Source organism: Terrapene carolina, unplaced genomic scaffold (genome assembly GCF_002925995.2).
Source record: "Terrapene carolina triunguis isolate 2854851 unplaced genomic scaffold, T_m_triunguis-2.0 Scaffold69, whole genome shotgun sequence".
NCBI lineage: Eukaryota > Metazoa > Chordata > Testudines > Emydidae > Terrapene > Terrapene triunguis.
Window position 1 is genome coordinate 7,353,202 of NW_020664420.1, and position 24,539 is coordinate 7,377,740.

At 40.0% G+C, this 24,539-nt stretch overlaps 1 protein-coding gene across 2 annotated transcripts in view; it reads left to right on the plus strand.

Moving 5' to 3' along the window:
• Positions 1 to 24,539, plus strand: part of KATNAL2 (katanin catalytic subunit A1 like 2) — a 37,632-nt gene that overhangs the window by 2,281 nt on the left and 10,812 nt on the right. Inside the window, exons 3-12 of one of the 2 annotated variants that reach the window (XM_026649265.1) lie at positions 657 to 699; positions 1,149 to 1,278; positions 3,593 to 3,691; positions 4,263 to 4,361; positions 5,327 to 5,404; positions 6,430 to 6,528; positions 7,078 to 7,141; positions 8,400 to 8,518; positions 14,577 to 14,668; positions 16,542 to 16,652. In XM_026649265.1, the coding sequence (XP_026505050.1) occupies positions 657 to 699; positions 1,149 to 1,278; positions 3,593 to 3,691; positions 4,263 to 4,361; positions 5,327 to 5,404; positions 6,430 to 6,528; positions 7,078 to 7,141; positions 8,400 to 8,518; positions 14,577 to 14,668; positions 16,542 to 16,652 (934 nt within the window). The remainder of the gene's footprint in view (positions 1 to 656; positions 700 to 1,148; positions 1,279 to 3,592; positions 3,692 to 4,262; positions 4,362 to 5,326; positions 5,405 to 6,429; positions 6,529 to 7,077; positions 7,142 to 8,399; positions 8,519 to 14,576; positions 14,669 to 16,541; positions 16,653 to 24,539) is intronic. The other variant, XM_026649266.1, reaches the window with a different exon arrangement.

A 24,539-nucleotide genomic window follows, 5' to 3' on the forward strand; every position in this document is an offset into this window, starting at 1 on the left:
TGTGTGTGTGTGTGTGTGTGTGTGTGTGTGTGTGTGTGTGTGTGTGTAAATCTTATATCAGGCACTCTTGGAAAATAACTTGAGGGTTAATGGAGCATCATCAGGTTGTGACATTTTTGTTGTGATGGCATGTTGCAGCTTGGCAGCTTTAAGGCAGAGTGATTAAAATGGTGTGAGACAGCACTTTGTCCTAAGGATGGACTCTTAAGTGTTATTAGTTGCAACCCTAAATCTGTCCTAATTTGGCAATGGGTAAAAGTTACAATGCTGTATGTGAAATGAGTTTAGTGGGCTCAATCCAATCCATAGTGAAGAAAGGTCCATATCACAGTAACCAATGTCGATTTGGCACCTTGTTTGAAGTCTCAGGAGAGAGACCAAAGACTGAATGGAACTAAAGACTTAATAAGCCTGAACTACTTTCTCCACTAGTCATGTCAGGATTGAGGCACTTTGGCAGGTTTACTCTGTTACTGCCGGTGTTGTACCTGCTTTATAAGGTGACTTTAGTTTCTGAGCTTCATAACCTCGCAACTTTCACAAGCACAAGGTTCACTCAAAAATGTTTTTAAAAGAAAAAATGAAATTTTCTTTCTTCCTTGACCATGGCATCCCACTCTTATTTATTTCTAATTTCAATATTTATTTTGCCACAGCAGAAAATAAACAGCAACCAAGAAATGGAGGAAAACCAAGAAGGTAAGGCAAAAGTCATTTGGGCTGGGCACTGGGCAGAAGATTTTCCCCTAAGAGTAAAACATGGTACTGTTACACTAATGCTCTGATACCCTGGAGGTACTAAACTAACATACCAGTGAGCACGCTGGAAACTAAATGGTGGAATTTCAGTTTCTTTTAAAAAGCTAACAAAATTTTAGATAAGACTTTTTTATTTTATTTTTCAACCTGATTCATAGATTGCTAAAATATCTGAAATATCCCCTCCATTATCACATATAAAGGGTTAGGGTGGGATTTTTTAAAAGCATTCAGCATTGACCTCAATTCATTGACTTCAGTGGGACCAAAGTTAGAACAACACTGTATTTTCTGGAAAATCCCACCATTAATTCTTCTGTCTTGTGAGGTATGCTGGAAACAAAATGAGGAGTTAAAAATTACACCCTGAAAGGCTTTTTGTATCCTAGGACGGCAAGTAGCTCTTCTCATAATCTTCCTAGGATCAACCAGCATCAAACTATGCAGCGGCCATTATCAAAAACCTCATCTGGGAGGACAACAGAGCCTAAACCATCTAGCAAGGACAGCCCCAAACAGGTTCAAATGTGTTGACTATGTTACATTGCAATTGGGATTGATTTTATTTTATTTTGGACCAGGATGGTGTGTAAATTAGCTGTTACCACTCAAGAAAGAGATCTTGGAGTCACTGTGGATAGTTCTCTGAAAACATCCACTCAATGTGCAGCAGCAGTCAAAAAAGCTAACAGAATGTTGGGAATCATTAAGAAAGAGATAGATAATAAGACAGAAAATATCATATTGCCTCTATATAAATCCATGGTATACCCACATCTTGAATATTGCGTGCAGATGTGGTCGCCTCATCTCAAAAGGTTGGGAAAGGTTCAGAAAAGGGCAACAAAAATGATTAGGGGTATGGAACAGCTGCCATATCAGGAGAGGTTAAAAAGACTGGGACTTTTCATCTTGGAAAAGAGACTAGTAAGCGGGGATATGATAGAGGTCTATAAAATCATGACTGGTGTGGAGAAAATAAATAAGGAAACATTAGGCCTTGTCTACACTATGGGGGGAGATCGATCTAAGTTACGCAACTTCAGCTACGTGAATAACGTATCTGAAGTCGACGTGCTTAGATCTACTTACCGCGGGGTACACACTACGCTATGTCCACGGGAGATGCTCTCCTGTTGACTCCCCTTGTGCTTCTCGTTTGGGTGGAGTACAGGAGTTGACGGGAGAGTGATCTGCGGTCAATTTAGCGGGTCTTCACTAGACCCGCTAAATTGACCGCTGATGCATCGATAGCCATATGGCGATCCCCCGGTAAGTGTAGACAAGCCCTTATTTACTCCTTCTCATAACACAAGAACTAGGGGCCACCAAATGAAATGAATAGGCAGCAGGTTTAAAACAAACAAAAGGAAGTATTTTTTCACACAATGCACAATCAACCTGTGGAACTCCTTGCCAGAGGATGTTGTGAAGGCCAAGACTATAACAGTTTTCAAAAAAGAACTAGATACATTCATGGAGGATAGGTCCATCAATGGCTATGAGCCAGGATGGACAGGGATGGTGTCCCTAGCCTCTGTTTGCCAGAAGTTGGGAATGGGTGACAGGAGATGGATCACTTGATGATTACCTGTTCTGTTCATTCCCTCTGGGGCACCTGGCATTGCCACTGTCGGAAGACAGGATACTGGGCTAGATGGACCTTTGGTCTGACCCAGTATGGCCGTTCTTATGTTCTTATGATATAGTCAATAAGAGGCTGAGAAAACTTTTGGAGGTTTGTGAGTAAAGAGTTTTATTGCTTATGTAAGTATAACAACACAGGAGTCCAGTGGGAGATGCTATCTGGGTAAGATGGTAGCGGGGGGGGAAGGGGGGGGGAAGGCACAGAGAGGAAATAGAGGAAAAGAACATCTCACATTGGTCCTAATCCATCAGCAAATGAAGTCAACCGGTATCTTTCCATTAATTTCAGTGGGCTTAAGGATTGGTCCCATAGTGCTAGAGATAAGGAAGTTTACAGACCAAGGAAGGTCAAATAAGATGTCCAGTCGCAGTCATAAACACATTCACACAACCCAGTCTAACATATTTGAGTTTTGAGTTTGTAAGTGTAATTTGTCACTGTGGTCTTTTGCTCTTTGGGGTCGAGTCTGGCAGGGCTGCTGACCATGATGCTTTGCTATTAACTATGTGTTAAGGTGAAGTAAGTCAAGGGGAGCAGGAACACCAGACTAGTGGCCAGGCAGAACTCTGTGCCTAGCATGATTCTTGAGGCATTGAGTAGGTGGCGGAGATTGTTTTCTTAAAATCCTTGGGCACGTGTCTGTGTTAGGGGCTGGATCTCATGCCTGACCCTGCTGTCACTTTTTTGTAAGTGCAGCAATTTAGTACACAGCAGTAGCACTAGTCATGGATAGATGTTGGAGTAACTTAAAATCCTAAAATGGCCCATCATTTGCATTTAAACAGATGCACTGCTCATTCTCTACCTCCTCTTCCAGTCACGTCTGTTATCTCTTCTGTACCCCAGTGCTCAGTTCATGGTGCTCATAGAGGTTTCTTCTCATTGCTGAGCACTATGCTGATTTCTCCATACTACATAGAAAACTCTCTGCAGAGGAAACGAGTGACTGCTGAGTGCTAGAGCTGTGGCTCTGAATTGCTTTCAACCGCTAGCCAGATTGAGACCTAAAGACGCACATAATAATGTTACATACTAACATCAGGCATTATTGGTACAAGTTCAGTGGAATATAAAAGTTCAGCTGAAAAATCTTACCATCTGGGCATGTGTGAAGGACTACGAGGAAGTCTAACAGTCATCTGCTTGGAAAGAAATTATGTTTTTCTGAAACTGATTTTTCTTTAGGAGAATGACAATACAGTTACTCGGGAGCAAGCTGATTTTGGTTTAAATGTGTCAGCAATCAACAGAGGTGGTGGAGGAGAAAGCACTCACCCAAGAAGGGTCAGTAGAAACTTTCTATGCACAAAACACATCTACGTGTATGAAGAAAAACAAAGAAGTTGTACACGAAGGTTTGATATGACTCTTCTGTACGTTTACATAAAATACTTCTTCTGTGTGGCTGTCTGAGGTCTCCCATGTGTTTGCTGGTGGACTGTAACTTTTATCCTTAGCCCATTATTTGGCATAGTTAGTGCACTCTGTATAGAACTAAGGAACAATGTAGAAATAGAATAGAATAGAAAAGTCCAACTCCTAATAGTAAAAATGGAAGCTGAATGTATAATTTTTTTTTCTGCTGCTTGAAAGTGGTGGACAGATCGTTTTGTAGTTAAAGCACAGCATTGAGAGTTGGGACACCTGGGTTCTTTCCCCACTGCTACCATTGACTTCTTGGGCAATTGTCAATGGGGATTCTTGGGCAGAATTTGGCCTGTTGCCTTTTGTAGTTGGAGAGCTGTCATCCTGTTAAGCTTGCTTTGTACTATGTAATTCCTGAAGTTTTAACTGCAGAATCAGATACTTTATTTAGATAGGATAAAGCCTATTACATCATTCTTTTTTCTTTCAGGGCCAAATAATTGACTTCCGTGGGATGATCCAAGATGCTATCAAAGGCGCATCAAATGAAGTAGCCTCAAACAGCCTTAATTGTGATCCAGATCCTTCAGTAAGGGATTATTATTTCCATCTAACAAAATTAACTTTAGAAGTAACTATGCACTGAACTGTGCAATGGGGAACAAAAGTAAAATAAAATACCATAATTGACATGGTCCCAACTTCCAAGTTAGTAAAGAAGGGTTTGAATTTCTAGAGTGGCTTATGTCCTTGCTGAAAAAGCAATGAATGGACACTAACACTAGTCTAATCTGTTGACATTATTTACTTCCCGAACAGGGATGTTTGTGGCAAATACAAATCACATCTTATAATTCACAAATGTAGCACAATTTTCAGAGCTCCACAAAACAGATCTGGGTGAAATCCTTGCCCCTGACTTCAGTACGGACAGACTATTTCCCTCTGTGTTCAAGTTCCAGCCAGCAGTTTCTTCTGTCTCCAAATTTATGGCAAGGTACTGACGTCTCTCTATCTTAGCCCTTCCCCAGGACACTAAAATCTTTGGGGTAGAGGTTTTCGGTCAAGGCCACCGCTGCCTGCCACAAGCCAAAGCCACCAGCAAAATCACCCCTTCTCACCCAGTCTGGGGCTGCCTGTTACACTTGAAAGGAACTTCATCCTTTAAAACAGCACATGAGAAAGTGTGATAACAGTCGTTTATATTCCTCAAGGGCCTTAATCCCTGCAAGTCAGGTTCTGCCATCCTTATGCTGAGATAAATAGAACTGTTTGTGGAGTAAGGGAGCTACTTGCTGTGAGGAAGGGTGGCAGAATCCAGCCCTGAGTCATAACTTCACCCATTAGGACTTAGGGAGATCTCCTATAATGGCTTACTCTTAGAAGAGCTATGGGGGCATCTAAAATATGACTTAATTCAGTGTCATTGTTGTTATTTGTACCTTTAACATTTTTTGCCTCAACGTGTTACTGTTTTGAAACTGCTTCATAATTTGTATTAAAAATTTACTGAAATAAATTGTTGACATCCACTTACTTCTTCTGCCTTTTTAGGAACGATTGTTAAAACCTCTGAGTGCTTTTATTGGCATGAGTGGTGAGATAAGAGAACTTGCAACGGTTATAAGCAGAGTAAGATTGGATCTTCATTTGTCATTTAGAGAATGTGGTTACTGTAGGTGTCTGAGAATCCTGTTGGTTTCTTTTTGTTGGTAAGGTACCAGGCCAGTTTTTTTTCCTGGTGTATCTCCATTAAAATTTTATCAATGATCAATTAGACCCAATGTGTTTTCCCTTTCTCGCATGTAATGATGCTAGAAAAGCTTTTTTCCTGGCCTAGAACACACAGAAATAATTTAGAACACGCATCCTCATGGGGCTGGGGGATATACTGACCACTCCATGCTGTTGGAGCTGTACTGACAAGACCAGCATTGTGTTTCCCTATGTCCTTTCTATAGAAACTGTACATTAGTCAGCTGTAAGGAAAACCTTTAATATATTACCAAGATGGCTGAAGAAGTCAGTGACATGGATTAAGACCCTGATTCCGCAATGTGGTCCCAATTAAGTCCCCAAGGAATTATATTAAGGATGTGATTTTTCTTTTTACGCAAAAATTCATCTGTGGAACACACTGCCACAAAATATTATTGAGGCCAAGATCTTAGAAGGATTTAAATGGATAATTTGATTAATTGAATGAAATTATCTGAATGAACTCTTCAGGGCATAGACTAATTATTATATAGAATGTTCTCCCTGGGTAGATTATTCCATAATTATCCATTAAGAGTTTCTTGCACCTTGCTCTGAATTATCTGATACTAGCCACTGTTGAAGAGATGGATCATTGGTCTCATCCACTATGGCCATTACTGTGCTCCCCTTAAAGCCAATGGCAAATCTCCATTGGCTTCAATGAGAGCCAGCCATAAATAGTGTTTTTTCTGGGAATTACTATTGTGTGTCTCCAGTGCTTCCCTTTTGTGAGCTAACAGTTACGAGCCTATACTGTACATTAAACAGTTTATATAACTTAATATCACTAGTACTTCACATCTTGGTATAAGTCGTCTGTTTTGCTACTTCCGGGTTTATTATATTTGTACAGGAAAACATTATTTTTTCTAAAAAAGATCAAATGTGCATTGCAGGACATTTATCTTCATAATCCAAACATAAAGTGGGATGACATTATTGGACTTGATGCAGCCAAGCGGTTAGTCAAGGAAGCAGTGGTGTATCCTATAAGGGTAAGGCTCTAAATAGCTTTGAGAAAACTAGTACTGGACACCATTTCTGTACATTATCATGGTCAAAATATCACCAGCTAGTTAACATTTTTCTTGTAAAGTGCTGTCCCATACCTCGGATTGTATCTGTCCTTTTCTGAATGCAATTCCTAGTCAGCAAATGGAATTTAAGTTGACACCTCATGTAACTTTTCATATACAAATACGCCGCTGCTGGATAGAAAAAGCCCAGTCCGTTAGTACTTATTCTGTGGGAATTTTGACTAAAGAAAAGCTGCCAGACACATCATGCTATAGGAAAATGAATTACTGAAGAGAATAGCAACCTATATCCATTTATACAAAGTAAAAACATGAAAAATACATTTAAAATAGATTTCATCTGGTTAAATGTAGCATTTTGTATGGTAAAATCTATTGTGTAATTCTTTTATTTTTCCTCTCTTCTAGTTTGCTAGATTTCCTGCATGTACAAGATTGTTGCAAAAAATGGCATTTTGACTCAGATTTTATATTTTTAATCCTTGAATTGCTCTTTTGTTTCCATAGTACCCACAGCTGTTTACAGGGATTCTCTCCCCTTGGAAAGGATTATTACTATATGGACCTCCAGGTAGGTATAGTTTTATACTATAAATAAAGGTGTATCTACATATATTGCTATTTTTGTTTCTATCCAAACATGAATTATAAATGCATTTTAAGAGCTTCATGCTGATTTGATTCAATATACTAATATAACAAATTTACTTGGTGACATCGAATTTAGCTCTTCTATCTACTTCTTGCCACATCCAGAGTTCCTACAACTCTAGGATATTTCTACACCTAAATCCTCCCTCCAACCAACACTCTTGACTCCAAGTGTAATCAGAGCAGTCATGTGCTTCGGCGGTCATGTCAATTTCATATTGTTGCTCCATTTGCCATAGTTGCCAATAGTCCTAATTTGGCTGGGACTGACCTTCAAAGAGATATACATCTGGCTTGGACTATCCCTTCCTGGAAAAATGTCCCAGCTCCCCCTCTTCTTCATTTAGGAGTTAGTTTTGAAAATGGTATTGGTCTCCTGCTAGCAGGGATGGAGGCTGTCCTGCACCACAACACTTCTGCAGTCTCTCCAAATGCTCTCACTGTCTAGACTGCTCTCCACACGATCTCTGTCACCCTCACAGGCACCACTGGAAAGTTGCCTAGACACCGATGGCTGGTCTACACTGAAAACTTTCATCAGCATGCAAAATCCACAGCCCTGAGAGAGACAGTTATGCTGACCTAACCTCTGGTATAGATAATACTAGGAAGATTTTTTTCCATAGACCTATCTATCGCCTCTCAGGGAGATGAATTAATTACAGTGACAGGAGAACTCCTCCCATTGCTGTAGCAAGTGTCTACACTGTAGTGTTTTTAGTGTAGGCATAACCTGAGAGCATCTGGGGAGTCTGTAGAACTATTAGTGTGTTAGACAAGCTGCTACCTGCCCCCAGTGAAATAGCGTTGGATCTGGTCTTGTATGTGCTTGCATTTATTTGCCGCAAGACAGCCCATTGAGGTGCTCTGATTATTTCAATGTATAGTACCTCAGAAACTGTTTGTGCTGTGACTTGAAGTCCTGCTTTACCTGCTTTTCTCCAAATAGTTCTAATTCCATTTCCACTCTTCATGCGTCTGACGAAGGGGGCATTCACCCACGAAAGCTTATGCTCCAATACATCTGTTAGTCTGAAAGGTGCCACAGGACTCTCTGTTGCGATTTCCACTCTTGCTGTCTGTGTTCATTTTCTGACTAGTAAGATGATGAAGGGAGTTATTCCTACGTTTACATTTTATTTAGTCAGAGTGAATTTCCTCATCCCTGTTGCTTGTAGGTACTGGAAAGACTCTGCTTGCTAAGGCTGTTGCCACTGAGTGCAATACAACTTTCTTCAACATTTCAGCGTCCACTATTGTCAGCAAATGGAGGGGTGATTCAGAAAAACTTGTCCGGGTAAGAATGATCATCTTCATATTCATTGTACTCTAACAGGTGTCATGTAACTAGCTGGAGAATAGGTGTTTTTTAGTGGATTGAGCACTGAACTGTGAGCCAGGAAATGCTGAGTGGTTCCTCTGATATTGATATCCTCTGAAATCTTGGGCAAGTGATTTCATTCTCTGTTCCAATTTCCCCTTCTGTCAAATGGGAATAATATTACTTTTATGAAGTTGTTGTATTGACTGGATTTGTGGGTGTGTTTCAGCTCTGTAACGTAAGATGAGCCAGATCTCCCCAGATTTTTGACACATTAGATCCCAGGCAGGCATACTAAATTTTGAGATCTACTGGCAGTAAGTCCTCAGTGTGCCCCACCACCTACAATGTTCGGGTTTCAATTCCTTTCTGATTGCGATCAGCTGAGGAGCTCCCTCTGGGAATGGCAGCTGTCATGGTCTGTTCCAGACTCTGCCACTGTGACACAAAGACCTCTTGATGCCAGCTGGCATAGGGCACAGAGGTACATCAGGATAAAGAGATCTCCTGGGTTCACCAAAAGGGGTCATGTAAGGTATGTACTGAAAGCCTGCGTCACACTGATCATCATAACCATTGTGAGTTGTATGTATAGAAAATATGTGAGGAGTTATGTGTATATGCTGAAAAATATGTTCTCTAGACCTTATAGATAAAGGCAGGTCACCCTAAGGCAGTGGTTTTCAACCAGGGCTATGTGTACCCCTGGGGGTACTCAGAAGTCTTCCAGGGGGAACATCAACTCATCTAGATATTTGCCAAATTTTGCAATATGCTACATAAAAAGTAGGGCTGTCTAGCAAATAAAAAAATTAAGTGTGATTAATCACGCGATTAAAAAAATTAATCACAATTAATTGCGTGATTAAACAATAATAGAAAACCATTTATTTAAATATTTTTGGATGTTTTCTACATTTTCAAATATATTGATTTCAATTACAACACAGAATACAAAGTTTACAGTGCTCACTTTATATTTATTTTTTAGTACAAATATTTGTACTGTAAAAAAGAAAAAAGAAATAGTATTTTTCAATTCACCTAATACAAGTACTGTAGGGCAATCTCTTTATCATGAAAGTTGAACTACAAATATAGAATTATGTACAAAAAAATAACTGCATTCAAAAATAAAACAATGCAAAACTTTAGAGTCTACAAGTCCACTCAATCCTACTTCTAGTTCAGCCAATCGCTCAGACAAACAAATGTGTTCACATTTGCAGGAGATAATGCTGCCTGCTTCTTGTTTACCTGAAAGGGAGAACAAGCGTTCACATGGCACTGTTGTAGCCAGCGATGCAAGATATTTACGTGCCTGATGCGGTAAAGATGCTTATGTCCCTTCATGCTTCACCCACCATTCCAGAGGACATGCTTCCACGCTGATGATGGGTTCTGCTCGATAACAATCCAAAGCAGTGTGGACTGACGCACGTTCATTTTCATCATCTGAGTCAGATGCCACCAACAAAAGGTTGATTTTCTTTTTTGGTGGTTCAGGTTCTGTAGTTTCCGCATCCGAGTGTTGCTCTTTTAAGACTTCTGAAAACATGCTCCACACCTTGTCCTTCTCAGATTTTGGACGGCACTTCAGATTCTTAAACCTTGGGTCAAGTGCTGTAGCTATCTTTAGAAATCTCACATTGGTACCTTCTTTGCATTTTGTCAGATCTACTTTGAAAGTGTTCTTAAAACGAACAACATGTGCTGGGTCATCTGAGACTGCCATAACCAGGGCCGGCTCCAGGCACCAGCTAAGGAAGCAGGTGCTTGGGGCGGCCAATACAAAGGGGCAGCACTCTGTCCGCTATTGGGGCGGCACGTCCAGGTCTTTGGCGGGAATTCAGCGGCGGTTCCCTCAGTCCCTCTCTTCCTCTTTGAGCTGCCGCCGAAGTGCCGCCAAAGTGGAAGAGAGGGAGCGAAGGACCCGCCGCCGAACTGCCGTTGAAGAACGGAGCGGCGTGATTGAGCTGCCGCCGATCGTTTTTTGTTTGTTTTTTTGGGGGGTTTTTTTTCGCCGCTTGGGGCAGCAGAAAAGCTGGAGCCGGCCCTGGCCATAACACGAAATATATGGCAGAATGCAGTTAAAACAGAGCAGGAGACGTACAGTTCTCCCCCAAGGAGTTTAGTCACAAATTAATTTTTTTAACGAGCATCATCAGCATGGAAGCATGTCTTCTGGAATGGTAGCCAAAGCATGAAGGCACATACGAATGTTTAGCATATCTGGCACATAAATACCATGCAATCCCGGCTACAACAGTGCCATGCGAACACCTGTTCTCATTTTCAGGTGACATTGTTGTGACGTGTCATTCCATATTCTTTATGAAAATATGCTTATGATATTAATATGACATAAATGAGATATACTTTATGCAAATGGCTCATGTAAGATATCATTGGAAAGGTTATGATTTACTAAATGTGATTATCCTATTTGTGTGCATGTATAATTTCTGTATCCGAAATTAGGAATATTGACTATGTATCTGTATTTCAACTATGCTACTTTGGGTGACGCCTACTGCTAACACTTCAGGTACAACAATGGAAAAGCCAGACAGGGCAGATGGCCCATCAACAAGGACAATGGACTGTAAAAGAGCTTAGTCTTCCTGTGAATGTGTGGGTTAGCCTGTGAAGAATGGCTACAAGGGCCCTACAGAGGCATGTAACCATGTCACCCGAGACTGGAGCCCATCTTGAATTTTGTACTTTTCCACAAGAAGCTAGGGGTGGTCAAACTAGGAAACAAAGGCTCCCGCCTTATGCAAATCCTATTTAAGTGTGGGGAGTGAGGTAATCCAGGTCATCAGTTCTCCCCTGCTACCTCACCCAAGATGACTGCTGGAAACAACTAAGACTGAACTGGGGGAAAGAACTGGGCCGAGCCTGGAAGGGCGTCTGGCCAGTGAAGAAGATTATTGGAACCACATTTAGGGTGAGAACTTGCATGTAACCAGTTTCTTTAGTGTATTAAGCTTAGTTTGCCTGTTCTGTTTTATTTTCTTAGTAATCTGCCTTGTTCTGTCTGCTACCCCCTTAACTACTTAAAATACACCTGTTATAGTTAATAAATTTATTTCTGGTTTACAATATAACCCAGTTTATGTGATTTCTAACTGGGGGAGCGAGAAGTTGTGTACACCCTCCTCCACATTGAGGGAAGAAGCGAATTTCATAATATATCTTTGGGTCTGTACTCCAAGGGAGGTGGACGTCTGAGTGCTGGAGCAAGTCCCCTAAACTGAGTCTTCCCAGAGCTGATCTGCAGCTGGGTGTGGCCCTGCCTGTGTGTGTGTTAGAGGCGGTTTTAAGAGCCTGGCTCAGCAAGACAGGTTTAAAGGGGGTCCATGCTGGCAGAACAGATAGACTCAGTGGTATCTCAGCACATCAGGTGACTTCCCAAGGGGTCCAACCCATAACAGTAAATAAGAAGCAGGCAGCATTATCTCCTGTAAATGTAAACAAACTTGTTTGTCTTAGTGATTGGCTGAACAAGAAGTAGGACTGAGTGGACTTGTAGGCCCTAAAGTTTTTAACATGGTTTTGTTTTTGAGTGCAGTTATGTAACAAAAAAATCTACATTTGTAAGTTGCACTTTCACAATAGAGATTGCAATGCACTTACTTATATGAGGTGAATTGAAAAATACTATTTCTTTCGTTTATCATTTTTACAGGACAAATATTTGTAATAAAAATAAAATGAGCACTGTACACTTTGTATTATGTGTTGTAAATTGAAATCAAATATTTGAAAATGTAGAAAAGCATCCAAAATATTTAATAAATTTCAGTTGGTATTCTATTGTTTAACAGTGCGATTAAAACTGTGATTAATTGTGATTAATTTTTTGGAGTTAATCATGTGAGTTAACTGCAATTAATCGACAGCCCTAATAAAAAGCACTAGCGAAGTCAGTACAAACTAAAATTTCATAGACAGTGATTTGTTTTGTATTGCTCTGTATACAATATACTGAAATGTAAGTACAATATTTATATTCCAATTTGATTTATTTTATAATTATATGGTAAAAATGAGAAAGGATGCAATTCTCAGTAATAGTGTGCTGAGACTCTTTTGTATTTTTATATCTGATTTTGTAAGTTTTTAAGTAAGGTGAAACTTGGGGGTACACAAGACAAATTAGATTCTTGAAAGGGGTACAGTAGTTTGGAAAAGTTGAGAGCCACTGCTCTAAGGTAGTATGCCTTGAGATAAACTTCTCCTGACAGTAGGTGAGACAGACTTATCTTCCCGATGGACCACTGCTTATTGTGTGTCTTAAAATAGAAGTCTATTAGCATATTGAGTCAAATGCTAACAACGAGCTTGTGGAGGCTTCAGAAGGAAATTAACAGGAAGAGTTAAACCACAAGAGTGGGGGACAACCTGTTTTCAGGTCTGGTCTTATCTGTCTGAGGGTGCAGAGAGGTGCCTTGGCATGCTTCAGACTGTGAAGACAATCTGCCAGCAGTCTTGATCTTATGAAAGGGGGAACTCGGCCTTCCTGTTTGAAAATGCTAGGAAAAGGTCTGGGGTAAGCTATTCTATAGGAGACTGGGGAATGTCTTGTGAGTTAGTTTAGGCTCTAGAAAGAATGTTATGATTTTGTCAGCCTTTATTTGCCAGAAGCTGGGAATGGGCGACAGGGAATGGATCACTTGATGATTACTTGTTCTGTTCATTCCCTCTGGGGCACCTGGCATTGGCCACTGTTGGAAGACAGGATACTGGCTAGATGGACCATTGGTCTGACCCAGTATGACCGTTCTTATGTTTTATATGTAAGCATTTGTTTCCAATATTCTCACTCTATCACTTGAATGATGATCAAGTTCTTTGATGATAAACTTATTCCTGTTTTCACTATAAATATATCTAAGTGCTGTATGTTAAGCGGAGTGGTGATCCTTCGAGGAATCTAATAAGCTGGTGTGCTTTTTCTTTGGGAATAGAGAATCTGAAAGTTTAGTGACTGTTCAGTAGATCAGGGACTGGGGACTCCAGAGGCAGTTTGTGTGTGCCTATCGCTAACCTGCACGTTGAGAGGGAGGCCTGGAAGGTAGTGCTCTTGTTGCCAGAGGATGGGGGAGTCGTGCTGATCCATAACCGTCACAGACAAAACTTCCTCATGCTAAGGGCATGTGGTAGCAAGGTGCCTTACAACCCTGGGTACCTCTGGGAAGTATCACAGCCATCACTACAGTTGCTTGTGGCACTTTACTGGCAAATAAAAGTCCCTACAATCGTAAGCCTAAATTAGACCTAACACAGTCATGGGGTAACAAAAACAGGAAATGTGGAGGCAGATTAATTACAGCAATTCAGTATTCCAACAAGAAATTTAGCATTAGGGACAGGCAAATATTTTTCTTCTTTTATTGTTGCTCCATTTGTTTTTTTCTCAAATTCTTATTTAAAAAAAAATCACAAAAATTCCAGTGAAAGAAACTAACAGCATTCTGTTGATTAGAATAATGTTCTCGTCAGGAAAAATAAAAGAATTACTTTATTCTGATTAAGAGAATATTGTTTGTTTTCTTCATTGGAATTGTTTTGATTTTTTTTTTAAATAAGGATGGGGGGGGAACAAATGGAGCAGCAATAAAAGAAGAAAAATATTTAATTTCTGGTAACATTTTAGGATTTCCCCAGAGTCCTTTGATGGAATCCTTTTCTTCTATCCCATTATTCTCCATGTACTTGGCTCGGATTTAGAGGGAAAGATTTAAATGTAAAGACAGGGGTGTGTGTGTGTGTGTGTGTGTGTGTGTGTGTGTGTGTTCTTTATCTCTCCTTTTATAAACCTTTCAGAATTAAGGAAGGACTCCGGGACCCTCTACCAAGTCAGAACATTTATTCCATTTCCCCACCCCACCCCACCCCTGCCCCAAAAGGTTTGTGTGATGTGTGCACTGATTTGTATCATTATTTAGCTTTTGTATCAATAGCCCTTATCACCTTTTTGCTTGCCACAGTTGTTAATTCTGTTTTGTGGATTCTTTTCTTTGAACAGGTGTTATTTGAACTTGCCCGATATCATGCTCCCTCCACAATTTTCTTGGATGAGCTGGAGTCGGTAATGAGTCAGAGAGGCAATCATCCTGGGTAATTGACGACTTAGCTTGCGAAGCTTCAAAATAATACTTTTTTAAAAACTAATTTATATTCAATAAGTGCTTTGATTGGGTGCCAATCAACACTTACCAGTGCACTGAGCCTGTTACCATTAGTTCAAATAAGGCCTGCACCTACTCCGTGAACTTCAATAGATGCATGATTGGGCCCATAGAAAGACCTATAATTTAGATCCCATTGACAGAATAACTATTTTGAGTTGTATTTTAACTGTAATAATTTTTTTTAGATTTAATTTTTTTAAATAACTTTTCTTTAAGCCCATTTTCAACCTGTAAGGCTCATGCCTGAATAATTCCAACAATAATCCACTATGAATCCATAGATATCAGCATAAGGGGTGGCACAGAAGAACGCATGACGAGCAGAGTGGGATTAACTGGGATATGTTGGCCCAGGAAGAATATGAGTAGGAGAGGGGTACAAGAATGCAGTTATGACTGTCCTTTAAAATAAGAAGCCTGGACTGGAGGATGGGGAAACAGTGAAAGGATTCACAGGGGAAAATGAGAAGATGACCTTTGACTGCAACCTTTTGGATGGACTGATTGGGGGTGACCGGGTGAGAGACAGTAAGGCCAGAGAGGAGGCAGTTGCATCACTGTGTAAAGGAATTACTATGGACAGGGTTTGTAGCAGCGAGAATGAAGCAACATTAATACTGCCATCCATGACAATACACACAGTTAAAGTTTAAGAAAAATCAGAAAACTGATGGGATTGGGGGCAAAAACAACTTATAGATGTTGTTTTTATTACAGTATATGCATAGGGTGCCCTTTACCGAGGTTTCTAGATGCTTTGCATACCATGCCCAGGTGTTTATATGTCCTCATAAAGAATGTATACAGTACACTGCATTATAAAGATGCAATTTGTAATCATTGCCAATTAATGGCTATAAATTATAGGCCAGCTTTTGCCCTCATACTTTCTTTTATAACTCTCCCTGACTCCAGTGAGTGATGGATCAAAGTGGGGTACATATCCAAGAATGAGGTTATTTTATTAAATATTGATATAGCACCATATGTCAAGATGACACTTTACAGAAAAAAGACCCGATACCTGAACTGCAGGGCATACACTCTAGGCTTTCTTAGGGCTTGATCTTGCTAGGTGCTGAGCACTTTGGACCCCAGGCCTCAGTCCAGCAAAGCACTTATGCACTTGCTAAAATATTTTACTGTATTGAGGTCAGAGTTCTTAGCACATTGCAGGAGCAAGCCCTTAAACCTCATCTTTTCTTAGGTGGGATTCCTAACCCTCCGTCTCAAAGAAAGAAGAATGTGTTTGGCTTTTACTGTTTCAGTTCTTCATGGTCTGTTTTCTCGGGAGCAAACAAAAAGGACATGATGTGTACTAAATTCAGTAGTAAATATGTCTTTCTGTGCCAGTTTAAATTCTCTCACAAACTCTTCCTCTTTACACTAGTTGCACTGAATACATTGACAATGTTAGTATGTTAACTGCAACCTTTACTTCTCTATAAATTCTCCTACATAATGCTAACCCAAGGCTTAGCAACATTTCCCTCTAAATACCAACTCTGGTATTTACTCGTTTTTTTTGTACTAATCTTTATGCAAAGATAAAACAAAATATATATTTTTCTTTTACTCCATTAATAGTGGATTTACTCCAAGCTAATGCACTGAAGTGAGCACATTTAAGTAATCATCAGGAAGCTTGACTTAATGCTTGGATGTTAGCTAAGGGTACTTAATCATGCTTTGAATTGGGACAAAACTGTGACTAGGGGTCAGCTGCTCTGAATGACAGTCTAAATAAAGGTGATTGCATTAAAGCACTGAGCAAACAACATTTCTCTGAATCTTGGTAGTGGTGAACACGAAGGAAGTCGGCGGATGAAAACAGAATTATTGGTGCAGATGGATGGCTTGGCCCGATCTGATGATCTTGTATTTGTTTTAGCAGCTTCCAATCTGCCATGGTAAGAGATCCAGAGAGTACATTTTGAATACATTTGCATGAGCCTCTAAGCACAGATAAAGATTTCATTTAGACTCTTGCAGAAAAAGCCTTGATTTTTGGTTAAAGCATTTAAAGATTAATTTGGAGCTTTCACTTTTAAATTCTACAATTCTTGCTATTTGTGCCACATGAGAATAATCCATAATCAAGTCGACATATGCTGGTGTGACCAGCTGCTAATATTTAAAATGGAGTATTTGACTTTATACCCAAGTTATTTACTATGTTTAAGCTAAGAAGGGCTTCGGCATAGAACTGTAAGGTGCTTAAAACATCCAGTGCTTAGAAAGATACTCTATAAATAGGTTGGATTTTATTGGTATTAATATGTGACTTTTAAAAGTTGGGGGATAAAACCCTTCAGTTTCTTTAATTTCATTTAGATCTAGAAGAATAAATGGTCTGTTAATGGAAAATACAATATAGCATCATTTAGTGTCTGTCATACAAAATGTATCCTCAAATATCTAGAGTTCAGAAAGAATAGCAGAGGGAGAGAATAAATTAAATGCTATGAAGCTAGAAGATCCTTTCTTTCAGAAAAACCCATGGGATGAGGGTAGAGGGTAGGAAACTCAGTAAGATGGATATTTTAGAAACCATCCATGCAGCTGGGAAAGCCCTTGTGGGGCATAGAGTAGGGTTCTGCAGGGAAGAGATGCATGGAGGTAGGAAATAGCTAAGGAGGGTACTGCTTTCCCTTAGCAGCATGACCTCAGCAGGGGAAATGTGATGCCCTTTGCTAAGTCCCCTGCAGTTGTGAAGTAGCAGCCAATGCAGGAGTGTGTCTATCTGTGTTCTTATATTGTGCCCATCACCATAGCATCTATAGTCTAGGAAGCAGCATCCATTCCTAACGGGATACATTCAGGACAAGCTGGGGAACAGTGCCACAGAAAGTGGCTGATTCCTAACTCCATACATCTTCCTGCACCCAGCCATCATGATCCCAATTCCTGTGATGCACCTATATAAGGTCTCTTTTGTAAATTCCAAGTGAACACCTGGGGAAAATGGAAGCAGAGATAGTATTTTCCCCACTCCTGTGCCCCCAATGCATTTAGCCTGAATTGGGTTGCTTCAGGTCATATAAGCAGAAGAGGACCGATCTGGCCTCAGCCAAAGAGAAAGATGATGTATAGTTGAACTGTTCTGATTCCACTCAGCACACGTACAAACCAGTTCAGTACAATATTTTTCTTACTTGTGAATACCAATATAGATTTCCTGCAGTAGTTAGTTCATCAAATGCAGTGTATCTGTATTGCTTTATATGCCAAGTCTAATGATAGAAGAGGATGCAGGGAGAAAGCTGTTGTAGCCATGCACTAGAACAGTGGTTCTCAAATTGTGGTCTGTGAAGCACTTGCTGGAGGTTTGCAGAGAGCTGGCAGATCACATGGTGTTGGTTCCTTCTTTATTTCTTACTACTAAAATGAATTTAAAAGATGGCAAATATATTGAATACTTCCCTAGCATTACTTTCCTCTTTGAGCAAGTGCTGTAGTTGATATGTGATCATGAATTGAAGGAGAGGTGGTCCCTGGGGTCATGAATAAAAGGGAAGGTCAAGACCATCTGTATTAAACTATGGCACACAGTATGAAAAAGTTGAGGACCCCCTCAGCCAAACAAAAAACTTCTGTTTCTACTCAACAGATGTTCACAGAAAAGTATCCGTATTAATAAATGACTCTTCCGTTTTACATAATAGTGGCAGCGTACAGAATCTGACTGACAAGAACATCCATTTCTGTAGCACTTACTTAGCTATGCATTGTGACAACCACATAATGATGCCATCTGAAAGTGGCTCAAGATGAGTGAGGGCTCCACACCCACAAGAACCACATGTTTTGTTGCTGGGTTTTTTATTTTGATTGGTGGTTCTCTGGCTGATTTTCACAAGGACACCCTAGGGGCATTTGTTGGAAGAGCCTCATTCTGTGACTGGAGATCCTTGGTCTACGACTGGTGAGTTGTCATTTATATTGCAGCATACAGTTTGTCTGAACAACTGCAGTCAATGTATCCACAACAGCTTTCATTCAAATGTATGTGAAAAAGCCTTTAATTACAATGCATAATTTAATACACGTGTACAAATCTGTGTGTTACATCATCTCGATCATAACTTTCCAAGAGGCTATAAAATGGATCTTCACTAATACTTTATTCCCCACCAGAGTTGGAACTAATTGATCCTTTTGTAGGCACTTACATCAGAAAGGCCAAGGACAGAGTGGATACAGAGAATGAACTCCCGTCTTAACCTATAAGTGGTTTCTCCAAGTCAGGATTGAGGCAGGTAGAGTTTTCAAATGCACCTAAATTACTTAGGTGCCTGTCCAGTTTTCAAAAGTGACATAGGCACTTAGAAGCTTAAATCTGATTGAAACTCAGTGGGACTTAAGAATTTAAGAGCACTTAGGTGCTCTTAAAGATTTTATCCTGCATGTTTTACCTGCTGTGGGATAAATAGACAACTTCAATCTCCTAACAGCACCTTTTGTGAGCATTAAATCAACAATAAAAAATGAACACATCAATTAACATAAAGGTCTCTGCATTCTCCTTTCATCCTTATATATAATGGTTGGTGATTCTGTGGTTACGTGCACAATGAAAATAAAAATCAAAGCCATCATCTGCCTTTTATGCATTTAATTGCAATACTTATTATGGCACATTCTGTGTTGACTTACTATTTGGGCAATCCTGTAGATTTAAATCAGTGCAGAATCTGGCCTGTTTTGTATTACAATACATACAAGAAAAATAGATCAGAATAGGATTAATTCCATTCTAAAATCACTAGTATCCAATTGTTTAACAAAATACTTCAAGTTAAGTAGCTATTGCACATGCAAATAATTATCTTTTGAGGTGAACGGTGAATATATTAATAACCCACTTCTCCTGATGTGGTTCACTGGTAATGTACTATAAAAATGGTAATTTATTACAGCATCATTACCCTTTAAAAAGAGAGGCTTTGAACAACCCATAGTTCCTTTTCATGCTCAATTGCTGAAGTAGTCCTTGAGGTAGCTAAGCTTCATGCAGCAGTACAATATTAAAGGGTGTTCAGTCTCTTTAGAAAAGTCAAGTCTTCATGCCCATGCACACTAGTGCAAAGGGAGAAGTTGGGACTGTCAGAAGCCGTTGTGACGTTGCACTCCATATGTTTTATGGAAATATGCGTATGAGTGTGAATATGATGTAACTGGAATATGCTTTATGCAAAATGCCTCTTGTAAGGTATCATAACAAAGGTTATAAACTACTGAATATATTCCTCCTATTTGTATGCATGTATCATTCTTGTATCTGAAGCTAGAAATATGAAGTATAACTCTGAGGTCCTATTGTAATTATGCAAAATGTGGGCCATTAATGGTGGTTTAGAAGCTTGATGGCTCCCATTGACTAGGACAAATGGTTGTAAATGGTTTATTTACCTGCAAGCTTTCCTGTGTACGTGTGGGCCAACCCAGGAAAAATGGAGACTAGGGGTCTTACAGTGACCATGTCACATGATATTGGAATCCATCTTAATCCTTGTACTTTTCCATTGATGAGGCGGGGGTGGGGACAAGCACAGACAAAAGCTTCCCACTTTGTGCCAAAGCTATAAAAGGGGGTAGGGCAGAACAAAGGGGGGCTGCCAGTTATGAGAAAACCACTGCTTACCACCTGAGATGTCTGCTGGATCTAACAAAGACTGGACTGGGGAAAGGATTAGGCCCAGACTAGGAAGGAGTCTAGTCTGTGAAAGAAGCTTTTTGGAACATCTTTGAGGGTGAAATATTACCTGTAATCAGTTTCTTAATGTATTAGGCTTAGACTTGCATGTTTTTGTTTTATTTTGCTTTGTGACTTACTTTGTTCTGGCTGTTATTACTTGAAACCATTTAAGTCCTATTTTTTATACTTAATAAAATCACGTTTGTTTATTAATAAGCCCAGAGTAAGTGATTAATACCTGGGGGAGCAAACAGCTGTGCATATCTCTCTATCAGTGTTATAGAGAGCGAACAATTATGAATTTACCCTGTATAAGCTTTATACAGAGTAAAACAGATTTATTTAGGGTTTGGATCCCATTGGGGTCTGGGTGCTGGAGACAGGTAACCTGCTGAGCTGTTTTTAGTTAAGTCTGCAGCTTCAGGAGCGTGGCCCAGACCCTGGGTCTGTGTTGCAGCAGACTAGTGTGTCTGGCTCAACAAGGCAGGGTTCTGGAGTCCCAAGCTGGCAGGAAAAACGGGCTCAGAGGTAATTTTAGCACATTAGGTGACAGTCCCAAGGTGATCTCTGTGGCCGAACCCGTAACATCTGTAAGATGGAGTCTAGAGACAGCAGGATGCCTGAGGATCTGGACCTTACAGGCCTCCGTTGAGGCAACAATGAGGCTGACCTCCCTCAGTGTGTTTTCTAGATAAAAAGATCATCATATGCGTCTGATCTTTGTATGTGATTTATAAACTTGTTATGGGAATAGCTGTGCTACAGTGACAATACAGTTTTGACTATTTCAGCATTTAATTTTGGACCACTTCACAATCCAGATATGCGGCAAAGTTTGCACAAATTAAAAACGTAGAATTCAAAATTGCACATTTTGAATCCACAATTAATTTACATTCAAAGTGGATTTAGAAACTTGGAATTTTGAAATACTTGAATTTTTCAGTGTGTGTATATGTATAAAAGACTACAGGCATTTTCATCTGAAATGGTCCTAATTTCAAGCAGAAACCCCTGAAATTTCAAGAAATTACACAGTATTCTAAAAGATTAAATAAAATACCAAGACATTTTTAATGGGACTACTTGTATGTCAAGTTACTCATGCATAGATGTTTGGAGGACTGGGACATAAATAAGGATTTTAAAAGTCTGTGTGAAATCTGGTTCCATTGAAGTCAGTGGCAAAGTTCTCACTGACTTCACTAGGGTCAGGATTTCACCCTCTAACTTTAGGCACCCAGGACCAGACTTTAAAAAAATCTCAGCACCCAGCAGTTGCCAACGAGACCCTTTGCAGCCAGGTCTGCAAAAGCACTCAGCAATCAGAGGACTGAAATCTTGTGAGAACATGGCAACTTATTTTGGGAGCTGATGTTTTCTCAGAATCTTTCCCCCAGTTTTGAAAGTCTTGCCTTTGAACTTTTAGAATTTCATTTCAGAATTTTTAAACACCTTTTTAAAATTAAATTAAAAAATTAAAGTTTAATTTTTAAACTGGTCAGATTTTGCCCTCCATTACACCCAAGCATCCTGGGTATAATCTCATTGGCTTGTGTGGGTACAAATGAGGGAAGAACTGGGCCTAGAGCACTAGATGGAGACTTCTGTAAATATGAATAAATAAATTTAATTTAGAAACCTTTTTTAAGTGGATAAAACCCAATTGAAATCAGTGTACCTGCTCACACCAGCACCGTGTATACTGGTCTTTTTTCTTATTTTTCTTAAATACTTGTTGGGCTATGTTCAGTCCTAGTGTAAGACCACTGACTTCAGTTGAGTTAGGCTTACTAATATCAGAGCTGAATTTATATGTGAATAGTTCTGCATGTGAATTGGGCTTTTGGCCCTAGGAGGTAGTGGAGTGTAGAAGGGAGATGGAGTGGAAAGAATGTGAACAAAGTAGTACAACAGGGCAAACAAGAAGTGGTATATTTGGGAAGGAATTGGAGCATTGTTCTTACTCATTTTCATTGGATTCATATTTATTTTTATACACTGAGGGGGAAGGTTTGTGGAACCAGGAATGGCCGAGTACTAATCCCAATGATCATATTGACTCCTTCTGTAACTTTGGGAAGTCACTCAGCACATCTCTGTGCTCCCTTCCCTTCCCTGCCCTCTCAACAAATCTATACATTTGGGAATAATACTAGTCACATCACATTGTTGGCCGCTCAAGGGGCTCGAGGGGACAACAATGGTCCGTGGCCCGGTGTGCTTAGCACCAATAAAGACACCGAGGGGAGAAAGCAAGCCAAGTTTATTTCAGAGCTCTGAAATGGCACTAGGAGACCAGCATGTCTCAAATCCAGTGCAACAAATAAACAACTTTTACCTTTTATACTCAAAACTGTTTCTGTGTAAGCCTTTGTTCTGTTACTCCCTTTTACCCCTCCCACCCCTCCCTTCTCTAGCAGTTACAATTAGAAAAATTCCCATTCGTCTGCTTATCTTTTGGCCTTGCAAGGCCTGTTTACAGCAGCTGCCTGCTAGAAACGCTGACCCTTACATTTCTGCTTCAGCCTGCTACAGAGCCTGTAAACAGTTAGCACAGAAGTAGGTGAGAGTTCACAAGATGGGGTTTGGGGGTTCAGGTAGGCCCAGAGCAAAAGAACTTCATCGACACTTTTGGCCTTCCGCTCTCCCGAGTTACCTGGTAGCTATGCCTAGTGGACCCCAACAACATGTTAAGCAGGTGATGCTGCACACATACACACGGTAAACTAGTTGAGGCGTGGAGAAGGCCTTGAAGAGTTAAAGCATTATATAAGTGTGAAGTATTATTCGTTAGCTCTTGTATGCCCGTTGATTTCCCTTAGTTATGTAATTAAAGAATGTATTACCCAGCAGTGCATTTAGTGAGTTGTATTTATTTCCCGTATTTGACCCTACATATATTTGTTGGTGGTGAAGAAGGCTGATGACAATGATTTGTACTTCTGTAGTGCTGTTTGGTCAGCGGTTGATCACAAAGGTGAGTAAAATGGCTTAGTAAGAGGGGGTTACCCTTATCCCCCATTTTACAGCTGGAGGTGACTGAAGCACAGAAAGACTGTTACTTTCCCAAGGGCATACACAGTCATTTGCAGCGTTAGGAGGAGAAGCTAGGTTTCCTGAGTTACAGCCCCATGCTCAGCCTACTAGACCACGGTCGTCTCTCCTGAGGAGAATTGTTTAATTCAGCAGCAGCTCTTCCCTTTGGGACAGTATCCTGAGCACTTGTCCTAATTTGCTCTTGGGATTTGTAGTGCAGGCGATACCTGGCTAATGCCAAGTTATACTGTGTGTCTCAAAAAAAAAAAAAAAAAAAAAAAAATAGGATACAGCCCTATGTGTTATTTTAAATATTTTTTTATGCCTCATTTTTTCAGCCTTGTACTGAACTAGATTTTAAAAGATTTGTTTATCTTGGATGGTTGTTGATCCGATGAAAAATTAATACCAAGATGCTTTTAGTTGAATGGAAAAGAAGTGAAAACACTGCAATGTAGATAAGAGTGCATAAAGCGCTTTATTTGTTAGAAAGCTTATTGATCTTTCCATTCCATTCAACAATCCCCTCCTTGCTGCCCAGCCTGGCTTCCTGTTACTCGTCACAAAGCAGTGTGGTTTATTGACAAGTTACTTGTTGAAATGATTAAACATAATTAAATAAAATAAAGGCCTTGTTAACTAAAAGATAAAGTGATCCTTAACTATGCTGTTTTCCTAACTCATTGATTAGTTTAATTTACTAGCATAGAATAGGATCATTTGCCCTTTCCTTCCCACCCAGGCAATGGTCAAAATGTAGGTGTGGGGACATAGCATTGATTAACAAACAGTTCTGAGGGAAGAAGCCAAAGTACTAATGGTACATTGAGAAGTAATTTCTCTTCCATAAGTGTGCTGACAAAGATGGGGTCAAGGACAGCTTGACCACAGAATCTAAGTCAGGCCCAGAATTGCCCTCTGCTAATAAGGTCCTTGCCTTCAGTAGATTGCAGGGCCCTAAGCTCCTTTCTGCTGTGAGAGATAGATCATAGACTCCTAGACTATCAGGGTTGGAAGCAGGGCCGGCTCTAACTTTTTTGCTGCCCCAAGCAGCAAAAAA